The sequence below is a fragment of the Gopherus evgoodei genome, chromosome 5 (assembly GCF_007399415.2).
Source record: "Gopherus evgoodei ecotype Sinaloan lineage chromosome 5, rGopEvg1_v1.p, whole genome shotgun sequence".
In the NCBI taxonomy this organism is placed as follows: domain Eukaryota; kingdom Metazoa; phylum Chordata; order Testudines; family Testudinidae; genus Gopherus; species Gopherus evgoodei.
This window is the reverse complement of record NC_044326.1, coordinates 68,140,774-68,156,881: the sequence shown is the minus strand read 5'-3', so window position 1 is coordinate 68,156,881 and position 16,108 is coordinate 68,140,774. Positions and strand designations below refer to the sequence as shown.

The window sequence follows — 16,108 nt, the reverse complement described above, 5'->3', positions numbered from 1 at the left end:
GACTCATCTTCTCTCCCCTTCCCTAATCCTTTCCTTAGCTGGGCGGTACACTAAGCAGTTTCATAGTAAGGAATCCTACTCGCATCAGCTGCCACTGCACAGCTGCTTCTGCTGTGTTGGGGCTCCAATTGTGCAGTATTTCACCAAAAAGGGAACTAGGTGATAAAGGAAATTATACTGACACTAAAATTAGATCATCTTCATTTAGAGCATCCAGCAAGAAAAGAGAGAGGAAAAAACAGACTACCAAAGGAAAACGCAGACAGTGACAATAGTGAATGACTATTTGGGAGGCTGCTTAACTATGCTGCTCAATGACGGAATGTGTGATTGTTATAATTGCACATAACAGTATTTAATTTTAGCTTTTTTTCCTTTAAAAACCCTAGAAATTAAAAGTAAAAACCCAACTATGTTAAACAAATGTCATTTCTGTTGGAAAGTTAAGCACTTGAAAGTTGTGTCCATGCAATTTCATTTCTGCCCTCTTGCATGTATTGAGATGATCACATACTATTTTTTCTACAGCACTCCTATCTCATACAGGGACACACCTGAGAATAGGATTAAGGTTGCATGGACAATTGCAAATCTGGCATTTCAAAACTTTCAAGTGCTTGACTTTGCAACCTAAATTTTTTTTAGCACAGTGTCTCCCCCCTCCTTATGTCTTTAATTATTGTTAGCTGCATGGTATATAAAGGTAACGCAGTTCTGGAAACAATGTGTGTTCAAATGAATAATAAATTGAAATAGAAGTAGATTCTGGGATATGTTTTTCATGTAGCAATACATTAAAATGCACAACTATCCATTTACTTGAAATGTAAAGACAACTCAGAATATAACTGGAATAAGAACCTACCGTTTTGCTGACGTAACTTGTGCTGATATTCATACATTGCAGCCCCTCACTATTACAGCAACCTCCACATCTGTAGATGGATACACATGGGGGTTTAAAGAAGGTGTTTGTTGTTGCTCCAAACTCTTTCCCCACATCTACACACACCTCACGTGGCATGCACTGAGTTTTCCTCCATTCATTATCAATACCTGCCAAGTTATAGGGAAGTTCATACATTATAATGCAGCTAGTTAAAAGAAGAACAACACCGCACCATAGATTAACAGCAACTTGCTTATGTTTGGAATCAGACTAGCATGTGACTTCGTGTATTTAGATTCGTGATTCAATTAAATACACATTTCTTTAGAGAAACTGAATTCTCTCTGCAGTAACTTTCCAGAATTCCATGGCAGTGCTGCCAGGGAGCAGAGCCGCAGTGGGGACAGAGCTGTAGTGGAACCACTGGGATCCTAGTAAACATCTCCAAAGTCTAGGCAGATCTCAGGATATCCAAAGATTTCAGAGATTTCCATGTAGAGTTTCCTATCCCTATGTAGCAATATCTGCAGAGGAGAATCATCTGGCCTTAGGTAACAAACACTTCAGGATTTGGACCACACTGTATGTTAAAAAGCATGTTTGATTTGTGTCCTGTACTATTAAGGTGACAAATATTTAATTGGATGTTCATTTACGTTCATTAAATACAGGGTGCTCTATCTATGCTTTTCTGATGCAAGCAAAAAAACAAGTTACAGAGCAATGTTTTATACCTTCTTCATTAAACTTAAATTCTAATTAGGCTAGGACCTTAGACATTGATTTTCTGGCTTGGCATTTCTGCTAAATTGCAATTGTGTAGAGCTGAGACCTCATCACTAAAAAGTGATGCAACTTCCCTCACCACAGCCCCGCTCCTCTGTCTTGGAGCCAACTTCTGTTAGGCTGCTTTCTGGCTCAAAGAAGCACTAACATTACACCTGTTATATAATCAATTCCTCCTGTAACAGTTTAATTCAAACCCACCTACTCTATTGTAAATTTTACTCTTCCTCTTATAAGTTCTACATCTTCCCACCAAAAAAAAAAAATCTATAAAGTAGGGCTGTCGATTAATTGCAGTTAACTGATGCGATTACATCAAAAAAATTAATCACAATTAATAACAGTTTTAACTGCACTGTTAAACAATAGAATATCAACTGAAATTTCTTAAATATTTTGGATGTTTGTTTACATTTTCATCTATGTTGTAACTGAAATCAAAGTGTATATTATTTTTTATTATAAATATTTGCACTGTAAAATGACAAACTAAATAGTATTTTTCAATTCACCTCATACAAGTACTGTAGTGAAATCTTTGTCATGAAAGTGCAACATACAAATGTACATTTTTTTGTTACATAACTGTACTAAAAAATAAAGTGACATTAAATTTTAGAGCCTGCAAGTCCACTCAGCCCTACTTCTTATTCAGCCAATCGCTCAGACAAACAAGTTTGTTTACATTTGTAGGAGATAATGCTGCCTGCTTCTTATTTACAGTGTCTCCTGAAAGTGAGAACAGGCATTCTCATGGCACTATTGTAGTTGGCGTTGCAAGATATTTACAAGTCAGATGCTCTAAAGATTCGTATGTCCCTTTATGCTTCAACATCCATTCCAGGCAACATATGTCCATGCTGATGACTGGTTCTGCTCGATAACAATCCAAAGCAGAGTGGACCTATGCATGTTCATTTCATCATCATGAGTCAGATGCCACCTGCAGATTTTCTTTTTTGGTGGTTCAGGTTCTGTAGTTTCCGCATCAGAGTGTTGCTCTTTTAAAGACTTCTGAAAACATGCTCCACGCCTCGTCCCTCTCAGATTTTGGAAGGCACTTCACATTCTTAAACTTTGGGTCGAGTGCTGTAGCTATCTTTAGAAATCTCACATTGGAACCTACTTTGTATTTTATCAAATCTGCAGTGAAAGCGTTCATTTTAAGAAAACTTTCACAACATGCTGGGTCATCATCCCGAGACTGCTATAACATGGAAGAATGCAGGTAAAACAGAGCAGGGGACGTACAATTCTCCCCCAAGGAGTTCAGTCACAAATTTAAATTTACTCATTTTTTTTTAAATGAGTGTCATCAGTATGGAAGCATGTTCTCTAGAATGATGGCTGAAGCATGAAGGGGCACACAAAAGTTTAGCATATCTGGCACATAAAATACCTTGCAGAAGTGTCATGCTACAAAAGTGCCATGCAAATGCCTGTTCTCACTTTCAGGTGACATTGTAAATAAGATGTGGGCAGCATTATCTCCTACAAATGTAAACAAACTTGTTTGTCTGAGCGATTGGCTGAACAAGAAGTAGGACTGAGTGGCCTTCAGGCTCTAAAATTTTACAATGTTTTATTAAAAAATGCAGGGTTTTTTGTACATAATTCTGCATTTGTAAGTTCAACTTACAAGAGATCGCACTACAGTATTTGTATTAGGTGAACTGAAAAATACTATTTCTTTTTTTTTTACAGTGCAAATACTTGTAATCAAAATTAAATATAAAGTGAGCACTATACAGTTTGTACTCTGTGTTGTAATTGAAATCAACATATTTGAAAATATAGAAAACATCCAAAAATATTTAAATAAATGGTATTCTATTATTGCTTCACAGCGGGATTAATTTTTTAAATTGTTTGACAGCCCTACCATGGAGTAATTTATTTTCAGGCAGAATGATAAAAAAATTATGTTAACGTTCATTAATGCTTCAATTGGTCTGTTGTGATATTATAAACATACTTTACACAATCAAAATAAGTCACACCAAGGTGTGCATTACTTGGCTACTCCAGATGGTTGAAGATCCTTTGCCATGAGCCTCCCAGTGCACCTGAGGCATGCATCAATAGCTGAATAATGCATGCATTATTCTGAGTTATTGCTTAATTGAAGAAAATCGGTGGGGGGGACAAATATTTTCTTTTTTCTCCCCTCAGTGGGGATATTCTTTGGGAGTCACCTATTACTGCCTTCTTACTTCCTGCAAAGACTTCAAAGTCCCAGCGTAGCAGATATTCTTTCCAGCTAAGGACTTCTGGATTTAATTTCAAATATCTGCTGGTGCAAACACTTCCTTCTGCATCAGTGTACACCTTGTGCATCCCACTGAGTTCACAGAACATATATCAGAAAAAAAATAGTCATAAGGATTAGTTTCCTTCATTATGGAAGTGTCTAAAGCGGTGCTTAATTTGTGCCAGAGCTTGCCAGGGCTGAGCCTCGGCACCTGTAGTTTTGGCAGTTCATAGCCCTGGCACCTCTGGACTTGCCACGTCAGTTATGAAAATAAGAAAAATTGCTGAGCCCTCGCACCTCTTTAATTACAAATTACGCACTGGTTTAAAGGTCCTAACTTATGCATTAATACAAAGCAAAGGCCTTAGCCGTTTTTATTTTCAGTGCTTAGATTTTAAAGTGTTTTTGACACAACTGACATTTCTTCAGATTTTGATTTACAGTATTTAGTACACCTTTTATTTCCTGAACTTACTTTTCAAGATCTCTGCATTATAATGTGCTGCTGCAAATTTTACTGAATCATCTGATCTTGTGTCGAAGCTGGAGTGTTCCCTGTTGTGTTGCCAGCCCCCTTTCCTCAACTGACATTTGAACATTTTCCAGTACTCTGGGTAAAGTACTGTCATGAGTTCATCCACACTGGACACAGACCGCAACTGCTCTTCCAGCTCTTTGCTTGCATGAGCCTGTTAAAGAAACATGCAAGATTAATTACTTTCTGCATTGCATAAGTTTTGCTGTAAATTAGTTTGTTGAACCAGCTAAGCTTTTGTAAAAATCAAGTCTCTCACTTAAGAATCTTCTTGCGAAAAAGTCTACACTGATGTTGTTCTGTAACATCTGATACTGCAATGCCTTTCTCTCATCACTAATTCTTACTCAAACATGTTTCTCAAGATAAGTATTATTCATGTGAGAAAAGAGTTGCAGAAGTAAACCCTTGCACGATACAATTTGGAGGTAAAGGCGATGTACTACATTTTGTATTATGGATAACCGAATGATTTTTAAATAACATTTTTATTTTTTCAAACAAAATCAGACAGAGTTTATAATTATATGCATATTGCCTATCATCATGTAACATTAAAAAGGATGAGATCAAGTAAAATTGTGCATGTTTTCCCAAAATTTCATGAAAGCAAAAAATGATGAAAGTGCAAAAATGGGTGAAAATGAAATTAGAGAATTTTTGAAAACTGTTTTTATAATTTTGTTCATTGTTAGGGACCAATCCTGAAGACACTCGCTATAGAGCATAGTGTTTACTATTGTGAATAGTTCAATTTAAGCCAATGAAACTATTCATAGTAGTAAGCACTATATTTGGTAATAAGTTATTGTAGGACCAGCCCTTTACTGTAGTTCTTTATTTGTTAAATATCAGTTTCTCCCATCTCAAATATAAATGAGATATGAACAGAGGTATTTAAAAAAAAAATCTTGTTTAGGGTCAATCATGACTATGCCACAAGCTCCATGTAGGAGCCAGGGTGGTTTTCCATTGTCTCAAATGCAGATTGTGAAAGAGATGATGACTATAAATTACATTCTGCCTTGTGATTCCCCTGTGTTGCCAGTGGAACATGTACCCCACTACCATACATCACGCAGAAAATACCTGGTTAACACTCCATCCATTCCCTGCCAACTCTTACCCAGATGTGCAGTGATGGTGGAGAAAACCACACATAATGGTTCTCTGGAAGTTGCTGTCTCCCCAGATGCAACTACCCACAGTATGGATATCCAGTGCAGAGAAGGGATACAACTCCTCATGCATGTGCATGCAGGAATGGACAGAGTGTGACCTTTCAATGGCAATATTATAGACAACGTAAGCAGTATTCATTAACTATTGCTTCTGTACATATAAACACATACACATACAGTAACTATTGTCTTCTGTATCCCAGAAAGAAATGGCCACATTAAAAAAAATACTGGTGACAAAACAGGTGGTTTAAAAATAATATAGGCTTATCAGAGTCTAACAATTTTAAGCAGGTCAAATTTATTTTTTATCCTAATCTGCACAATAGTGTATTTTTAAATTTTCAAATATTTTGATATGGATGCTTTTAGGTGTCTGTGACAAGAAGTAGTATTAATTTTAGCAATGAATATGGCTTACATAAATTGGTTGCAAGATTTAGTCATGAATTAATTTCTATATGTAAACAAAATAAAAACTATTACATAATAAGAAATATTTTATTCTGTGCACAGTTCCAAAATATTGCTCTCAATGTTGCCAACTCTCATGATTTTATTGTCAGTCTTGCAATATTTATTGCTTTACTTAAAACCCCAAGTCCTGAAGCTGACAAACTCATCTTCCATTAAAAACAAAACAGAAGCTTCTAGTCTTCCAGGCAGCAGAGAAACGAGCACAATCTAAGGGCTCAGAAATCAAGAAGTCCAATAAAAGAACCCTTTTTTAAAATCTTATGATTTTTTTGGAGGCCTGACTCATGATTTTTGAATGACTGGAGTTGGCAAGACTGTCCTATACAATTACTACCAGAACAAATACAAATGATACAAAGATTTCATCTATACTGAAAAACCCTTTGTAGCTGAATGAACGATAACATGTTCATCTTATTTATTCTTCATTACAAGAGATATGACGTATTCTCCCCCTTTCTTCCCTCCATCGGGGACACAGCAGCAGGGACCAGCTCTAATTGCCACATGCCACCAGCCCCATAGGAGCAGCAGAGAAGCCTGAGTGCCCTTAAAGGGGTTGGGACCCTGCTTCTCCTATAATGTAGACATTTTGGACCTCGCAGGATCCTAGAGTCCAGGCTCCAGACTGAGCCCAAATGTTTACTTAGCAATTAAACAGCTCCTTAGTGTGAGCCCAAGTCAGCTGATGTGGGACAGCCTTGGGTATCTGCAGTATAGACATACCCAAAGTTACCTGAAATAAAATGGATGCTGTTCTGAAGGAACTCAAGTATGAAATTGTAGAACTACTAACAATGAGTGACATGTAACTTTTCAATCAGCTTCTGTACCAGATGACTGAAGGATATCTGGATGATAGCCAGTTCACCGGAAAATGTGATACCAATTTTTAAAAGAAGGGTCCAGAGGCAATCAGGCCAACTAACGGCAGGTAAGGCTAACTTCAGTACCAGGCAAATTGGTTGAAACTACAGTAAAGAACAGAATTAACAGACACATAGATTAACACAACTTGTTGGGGAAGAAAGTCAACAAGGCTTTGTAAAGGGAAATCATGCCTCACGTATCCGTTACAATTCTTTGAGGGGGTACACAAATATGTGGACAAGGATGATCCACTGGATATAGTGTACTTGGATTTCCCAAAAGCTTTTGACAAGGTCTTTCATCAAAGGCTCTAAACGAAAGTAAGCAGTCATGGGATAAGAGGAGAAGTCCTCTCATGGATCAGAAACTTTTTAAAAGACAGGAAAAAAAGGATAAGACTAAATGGTCAGTTTTCAGAATGGACAGAGGTAAATAGTGGTGTCCTGCAGAGATCTGTACTGGGACTACTGCTATTCAATATATTCATAAGTGATCTGGAAAGAGGGATAAACAGTGAGGTGGCAAAATTTACAGATAATACAAAATTATTCAAGATAGTTTAATCCAAAGCAGACTGTGAAGAGTTACAAAGGGATCTTGCAAAACTGCGTGACTGGGAAACAAAATGGCAGATGAAATTCAGTGTTGATAAATGCAAAGTAATGCACATTGGAAAACATAATCCTAACAATACATACAAAAATGATGGTGTCTAAATAAGCTGTTAGCACTCGAGAAAGTGATCTTGGATTCATTGTGGATAGTTGTCTGAAAACATCCATTCAGTGTACAGAAGCAGTCAAAAAAAGCTAACAATGTTGAGAACCATTAGGAAAAGGATAGATAAGAAGACAGAAAATATCATAATGCCACTATATACATTTATGGTATGCCCACACCTGTGTGCAGTTCTGTTCACCCCATCTGAAAAAAATATATTAGAATTGGAAAAGGTACACAGAAAGGCAACAAAAATGATTAAGGGTATGGAACAACTCCATATGAGGAGAGATTAAAAAGACTGGAACTTTTCAGCTTGGAAAAGAAACAACTAAGAAGGCATATGATAGTGGTCTATAAAATCATGAATGGTGTGGAGCAAGTGAATAAGGAACTGTTATTCACTCCTTCACGATAACACCAGAACCAGAGGGCCACTGAAATTAATAGGCAGTAGGTTTAAAACAAAAGGAAGTACTTTATCACACAACACACAGTCAATTTGTGGTATTTGTTGCCAGCGGATGTTGTGAAGGCCAAAACTACAGTGATGTTCAAAAAGGAATGAGAAGTTCATAGACGACATGTCTATCAATGGCTATTACCCAAGATGGTCAGGGATACAACCCCATGTTCTGGGTATCCCTAGCCTCTGATTGTCAGAAGCTGGGAGTGGACAACAGGGGATGGCTCACTTAATGATTGCCTGTTTTGTTCATTCCCACCAAAGCACCTGGCACTGGTTACTGTCAGAAAACAGGATACTGGGATGAATAGACCATTGGTCTGACCCAGTATGGGCGTTATGATGTTCTCATGATCAGTACAAGATGTCACCAACAAACAATCAGTGATGAAGTACCCAAGATGGCCTGCATCCTGGAGACTTGGCTCTATGAAACTACAAGCCCTGTGCTAGCCCGCCTCCTCCCCACTTTCTCCCATTACTTCGTCTATCATATACCAAGACGAAACAGGAAGCACTACATCAAACATCAAATCGGAAAAAGTCGCCTCAGGTAATAAAATGTCTTCTAAATTCATTTGTCTGGCCTGGGGTGGGCAAATTTTTTGGCCCAAGGGCCACATCTAGGTATGGAAATTGTATGGGGGCCATGAATGCTCTTGAAACTGGGGGTTGGGATGTGGGGGGGGTGAGGGCTTTGGCTGGGGGTGCGGGCTCTGGGGTGGGGCCAGAAATGAGGAGTTCAGGGTGTGGGAAGGGGTTCTGGGCTGGGGCAGCGGTGTGGGTGGGTGTGTATGTGAGGTCTCCTGCTGGGGTTGCGAACTCTGGGGTGGGGATGAGGGGTTGGGAGTGCATGAGGGTGCTCCAGGCTGGGACTGAAGAGTTCAGAGGGCAGGAGGAGGGATCAGGATTGGGGCAGGGGGTTGGGGCATGGCAGGGGTTCAGGGATGCAGCCTCCGGGTGGCACTTAACTTAAAGCAGCGCCTGGAAGAAGCAGCATGTCCCCCCTCTGTCTCCTATGTGGAGGCACAGCCAGGTGACTCTATGCACTGCCCTGTCTGCAGGCACCTCCCCTGCAGCTCCCATTGGCTGTAGTTCATGGCCAATGGAAGATGCCGGGGTGGCACTTGGAGCAGGGACAGCGTGCAGAGCCCCCTGCGTGCAGGGTCCTATGCGTAGAAGACAGAGGGAGGACATGCAGCTGCATCCAGGAGCCACGCAGAGCCATGGCATGTGCAGAGTGGGACAAGCTGCCAACCCCGCTCCCTGGCTGCAGCACTGGAGCGGGACAGGCCCCAGACTCCGCTTCCTCGCGGAAGCTTGAGGGCCAGATTGAAATGTCTGAAGGTCCGGATGCAGCTCCCGGGCCATAGTTTGGCCCACCTCTAGTCTAGCAGCAGAAACCAGAGCCAAAACAGATTATTTTGTTCATTCACAGACCACCAAAGACCAAAGGATTCAAAAAGGAGCTAACTAAAACCTTGTTGTGAAAGGGTGGGGGCTTCAAATTTACCAGATACCTAGTAGCCAGAGGCTGATATGAAAGATGTAGCCAGAAATTAGGGTGCAAGGCCAAGCACCTCAATAGGAATCCTTGCCCTTCCCATCAAAAGAGCTGCTCATCAGAAAGTTGATCCTGGACTATGCTGCTAAGGTTCCCCATCCCTCATCTTCAGTACTGATCTCAAGCTAGTATGTTTAGTCTTCTGGTAACCTAGACAAGTGGATTTCCTTAAACTCTACTAAACCGTTTTTCTTATGAGATAAGTCATAAATTAGGCACTTGTATAGCATTTTAGATCTATGTTGCAAATTGAATTTCTTCATGGCCATACCACTGAGTAAAAAGCTTCATCTTCAAATGAGATTGGAGATATTATATTTCAGATATTCAACACAGTTGAGGAGGTGGCTTTAGAAACAAGTGTTTGGTCATAAATTTTAAAGTGCTGAAGTTTTATTTATTTGTGATAAGATCAGAAGCATTTATAAAAAAGCAATAGTACTAAGAACAGTTAAAAAGTCAAACATATTCTCCTTACATTACATTATTTCTTCATTTGCAAATCTCCTCTACTGTTCTCATCTTGTAATAGAGCTGCCAGTGAAGTGAGAGACCGGGCTCTCAGCTTCCCGCAGTGCCCCTCTTAAGTCAGTGGAAGTGCTCCTGGTGAGGACACACACAAATGACCCCAGGAGGGTAGCATAGACATGCACCAGTGCAGTAATTACTGTAGTGGTTGTAAGTCGACCAAATGTAAGTTGACTTAGGATTGTAGCATAGACATACCCTGAGGAAATCACCTTGGTTCACTCCCATTCAGAAGTTCATCTCAGAAAAGAACCTGAAGGGGAACCTGATAACAGCCTTTAACATATTTCAAGACTCTTATAAAGAGGATGGTAACCAACTGTTCTCCAAATTCACTGAAGGTAGGACAAGAAGCAACGGACTTAATCTGTGGCAAGGGAATTTACGTTAGATATCGGAGAAAATTTCTAACTATAGGGGTAGTTAAGAACTAGAACAGGCATCCAAGAGCTGCTATGGAATCCTCTTAATTGTTTTTAAGAGCAGCCATGACAAATACCTGTCAGGGATGTTCTAGGTAACTTGGTCCTGCGGCAGCACAGGTGGCTGGACTAGATGACCTCTTGAGGTCCCTTTCAGCCCTACATTTCTATGATTCTGTTAAGAGCTAGACGTGCAATGCGTGTCTGAAGCTTAAAATCTACAGAAATTGATGGCTTAATATTCCAGCTCCACTTGTCAGAGAAAGTTGTATATTCACTTCTGATAAGTATAATTTTCAAGTCCTGATCTAAGATAATGTTGTGAAATATTGTTTTAAAAACACATTTCCTCACGGATTTTCCAGAAGGCCATGTGTACTGTTAATGTAACAGTGTTTACAATTTAAAGTATTCATTTAGAGGAGAACATAATAAGCATGAACACATTTTTTCAAATGTGGGCAAAAGGAAAACACAATATATTTATAAGATACAGCACATATTTTCTGCAAAGTGAAGTCTTGGTGGAGAAGAAAACTATCTTGATGTTTTCTAAGGAAGTGCAACAAGATTATTTCATTATAGCTGCTCAAATTCTAGGAGACTGATTAAAATAGATTCACAGGGAGTATTTAATCATTTTCAGTATAGCAGAGGAAAGTTTTCTAATGCACTATACCTAGTTTATTCTATAAATAACCCATGAAACTAGGCCTATAATTGTCCTAGTTACAAGTGAATAATTGGAATGATCACAAAATCGCAATTTTTGTTCTTAACAATCACTTGCTATTGAGCTTAATTAATGAACACACTTCCCTTAAAAGCAACTGATGTTTTAAGTCAGGTTTATAAGTACAATGCAGGGTGCCTATTCAGTCACTAGAGGGCTTTTGCTATTTCTTCTCTTCAGCCTGACAAGGGAAGAAAGAATGGAAGCAAGAGTGAATAGCAAGGTACACGTAGTACTAAGTATTGCAACTAGGGTGACCAGACAGCAAGTGTGAAAAATCGGGACGGAGGTAGGGGGTAATAGGAGCCTATATAAGAAAAAGACCCAAAAATCAGTACTGTCCCTATAAAATCGGGACATCTGATCACCCTAATTGTAACCAGAGCCCTCCTAAGCACCATTAAAGATTTAGAGGAGAAAGAAAAGGAAAGTTGTCTATTTATTGCCAGTATATGTCTACAAATGTATTTCAAAATGTGTTGACCTCTACTTGCTGTAGTCATCATTAACCTGTAGGCATGAATTTTCAACTGTGGCAAATTAGGCAAGTATTTATAACTGGTTCAGGTTGAATGAGACAATTAGAGGCATTAGTGACCTATGTAGAAATTTAATTCCAGCGCAGAAATCCAACAGACACTACTGCCAAATTGTCCACACAACTAAATCTTAATTTCCACTTGATTGAATGAGGGTGTTAACTGCATTTCTAACAGTAATTGAGTTGGCCAAGGAACCTTGTGCTGGAATAAATTGCCAGCAACATCTGATAAAGGAAAAAGTACTCAGTATAAAAATAAATAAATAAATGAATTCTTTAGACCCAGAACTGTAAAAGCAGTTCTAACTGATGTCTGGATATTTGCAAAAATCTACTACATATAGTGGTTTTGGTTAATTAATCTAATCAAACTAGCTTACTCTTTTTTTAATCTAGGCTCCTTGTTCTACTTTTGGTTGTACATCTGCTTGTAGCATAGTGCATACCAGAAATGATACTTTTAAATCTCTAAGTTGTTTGGCTTCATGAAAATCAACATCGTAACAACTGTTCAGAAAAGCATAACATGAAAAAAACAAAAAGAAACCAAACAAGAATAGAAATGTACTGTAAATTAATGAATAGAGCCCTTATATTTAACAGTGTTATGCTAGATCAGATTAACAAGGTTTGGAAGTGATTACGGTTTGAATATTTGATTACTAACACCATGCTAGTTATTCTCAAATGAACTTTTGGATGTAATCCTAAATTTAAAATAAAACCATTGCATTAAACCTGACAACTGTTATGGTGCCATAAAACAACATAACATTATTAAGCTATTTAGATAATAGCAATTCTAAAACAATGAGGGCCAGACGGTGACTTCTGATTAATTAAGCAGTCTGCTGATTTCAATGGGAGACACTTGCATGCAACAGAGGGTAGAGCCCAGCCCTAGCTTCTAGATAGGAGGGGAGAATGCTACCTATATACACCATGCTTTCCTTTCTCCTTCTATTATGTAAATGAGTCAGTTAAGTCCAAGGAAACATTTCACTGACCCGTCCTAAAATACTCAGGCCAACCCTGGACATAGTTGTGTGATCACACTGAGTAGGAGTTGGTTACATTTTGGAGGAAAAGCCTGAACAATTCTTTCACTGACCAATCTTTACAAGGTTAGGAATGACTGTGTGGAGTGGAACAACTCCTCAAAAGACAGAAGTGTGAGCAGGAAATCCCACAAGAAGACACTCACTTCATTTCTTTTCATCTACACAGTTTATTGAGGAGCATGGGAGAAAAGGGCCCTAAATGAATCAAGTGACAAATCCTCTCCTTCTAAATAAAGTAACAAGGACGTAGTAAATAACTATCCGACACACTAAATTACTTACAGACCTACCTATCTATATTTCTATAGTTCTTATCACTCTGTTATCTTAGTGGCATTGTGAAACAAGGAAGTATATGGCTTGATTTTCTTATTCCAAAGCTATTATATAATTACATAAATTTTGGAAAACTTTGTTCTGTAAAATAGATGTATTTCATAATGTGGTATTCCAACTCTGTAGTATGTTAAGTATTTCATAAAATTATAGTTAACAGAAAAACAATATCTGGAAGGTTAAAAACCATCTAGGAATAAAATGAAGTTTATAATGTTTCCTTATTCTTTACATTTACAGTTTATTTTAAGTATCCCTTATATCCTTCTCTATTAATGTCAAAGGTCAACATACTTAATATTTGGCAGAGACTCTTACACATAACTGATGGTTCAATATGCAATAATAATAATTAATGCATTTGCTGTGATTATAGTTTTCAGCACATTAGATTTTAAAGGATTTTCTTAATAGGAAAATTCTGGCTCTAAAGCAATCCATTTTAATGTACTTGTATACCACATTTATTGACCAATCGAAATATATTAAAAAATCATGTAATTAATTTAGCATAAGGAAGCAAACATAGGTAGTGTGGAAATATTGCTAAAGAAAGCTGCGCGTAAACATTTTTCTTGCATAATCTTTTAGAATTATTGTAATTTATATGTATCTTCCTCTAGGATACTGATGTGATTAATGTCAATTAAATGAAAATATTATAATTCCAATGAAGAAAAATCTGAACCATATAGTATGATTAAACATCAACTTTGCTATATTCCACTTACATTCAATCTGAATATGATACGCCTGATTTTGATCTCATCTGTTTAGCACTAGTATAATTTAACTGATTTCCAAAATTGTAAAACTCCTTTTTATTAATTTTAAATATTTACAGAACACTGTAATTTTGCATGGTTCTTTACAGAAATTGGAAGATGACACTGACCCTGATTCAGGTCTCATGCTAATTTAAATCAGGAATAACACTACTGAAGTCAATTGGACTATACTGTACAGCTGATATGAGTGAGATCAGTACCAGACCCACTGTCCCTGCACCAAAAAGCTTTAAACTACACTAGACAAACAAGAAAACAGAAAACAGACAAAGGAAATGATAGAAAAGGAAGTCAAAAAAGGATAAAATAAATACGATATGATATGAATTATACTGCAAATGAGCTTTATACATTCTGATATTGTAAACACTGAGAATGAGGGAGAGAAAAGGGAAATGAATAGAAGTTAAAGGTGGAAAGAAAAGCAAAATAAATGAATTTGAGAAGGGATCTGAAGAAAGAGAGAGTGAAAGTCTGACACACAGGAAGAAGGCTATAACATCATGTAAAGGGAGGATAAAACAAAATGTAAAGGGCTGCAGAAGTTTTATTTCTAAATGAAAAAGTACACAAATGCTTTAATTTAAAACAAACCAAGGAGATAGCTGATAATCCTGCACGAAACTAATCCTATCCTCAGTTATTTAATTTATCCACATGTTTTACTTATTCTACATAATTAAGTATCTGAAGAATACGGCTGGTTGAGAAATAGAATTTTCCTTTCACATAAAATTCTGATATTTTGACATTTCTTTTGTCCCTAAGAAGAACAAATATTAGAATTTTTTTAATTTACTGCAGAATGGAAGTTCTGAAATATTTTGTTTTGGCAACATTGAAATGACCTAAACATTTTGTTTCAATAAGGTTAAATGTTTTGTTTAAATGTAATAATTTTGTCACACACACACACACACGCGCGCGCGGCAATAGAATATCAGGGTTGCAAGGGACCTCAGGAAGTCATCTAGTCCAACCCCCTGCTCAAAGCACAGTGGCGGCTCCAGGCCGCCAAGCGCGTGCTTGGGGCGGCATGCCGCGAGTGGCGCTCTGCTGGTCGCCTGGAGGGCGGCAGGCGGCTCTGGTGGACTTTTCGCAGGCATGCCTGCGGAGGGTCCGCTGGTCCCGCAGCTCCAGTGGTCCACCAAAGCTGCGGGACCAGCGGACCCTCCACAGGCACGCCTGCGGGAGGTCCATCGGCATGCTGCCCTGCTTGGGGCGGCAAAATGTCTAGAGCCGCCCCTGTCAAAGCAGGATCAATCCCCCAGATTTTTCCCCCAGATCCCTAAATGGCACGCGCGCACACCCCCCCCCAAAATGATAAAATCAAAACAAAATATTTTGATAATTTCCTACCAAAATTTTTGACAAAATAGATATGTCCCCATTAAATATTTCAAATTGGCATTTCCTAAAAGCAAACTGTTCCACTGGAAAATTTTCAGCCATCTCTACGGAAGAGTTATCATAGTCTGTGAATGTTATCAATAATAGCATCCAAATGCCCTTGAAAGATATCTGGTTTATTTTATAGTTATGTATTATTTTCTCATACGGTGCTGTTTTCATCACAGTCTAGATGTAGTCTGATTCTGAGGATAGGAAATTATCAATCATCAAAACCAGAATTTGTTTTAAATTTAGCTATATAAGTGATATAAAGAAGTATTAACAAACTGAAGAAGTGTTGTCACAGTGCTTGAATGCAGACTGATCTCAGTTCTCCTCAGAACACTGACCCCCAGCTTATGACCCTGAGACAAATTCTACTCCTATTTACATCAGTGTAAATCTGATCTAAATTTACTGTGCAGTTAAGACTGACTAAATGAGAACTAAATTTGTACTCCTGTATGCAACATTGTAGGTTGAGATTTTACCAAAACCAGATTTATTGAAATCATACTTAAAATACGTCTTTGAAAATGACATATTGTAAGCTTTTTTTGTTTATTTA

The 16,108-nt window shown here is 38.1% G+C and overlaps 1 protein-coding gene across 3 annotated transcripts in view; it reads right to left on the bottom strand.

Annotated features, from left to right (window-relative positions):
- VEGFC (vascular endothelial growth factor C) overlaps positions 1-16,108 on the bottom strand; it is a 133,319-nt gene that overhangs the window by 47,843 nt on the left and 69,368 nt on the right. For all 3 annotated transcript variants that reach the window (XM_030563708.1, XM_030563710.1, XM_030563709.1), the window contains exons 2-3: positions 4,402-4,615; positions 866-1,056 (exon numbers count right to left, since the gene is read on the bottom strand). In XM_030563708.1, coding sequence (XP_030419568.1) covers positions 866-1,056; positions 4,402-4,615 — 405 coding nt within the window. The remainder of the gene's footprint in view (positions 1-865; positions 1,057-4,401; positions 4,616-16,108) is intronic.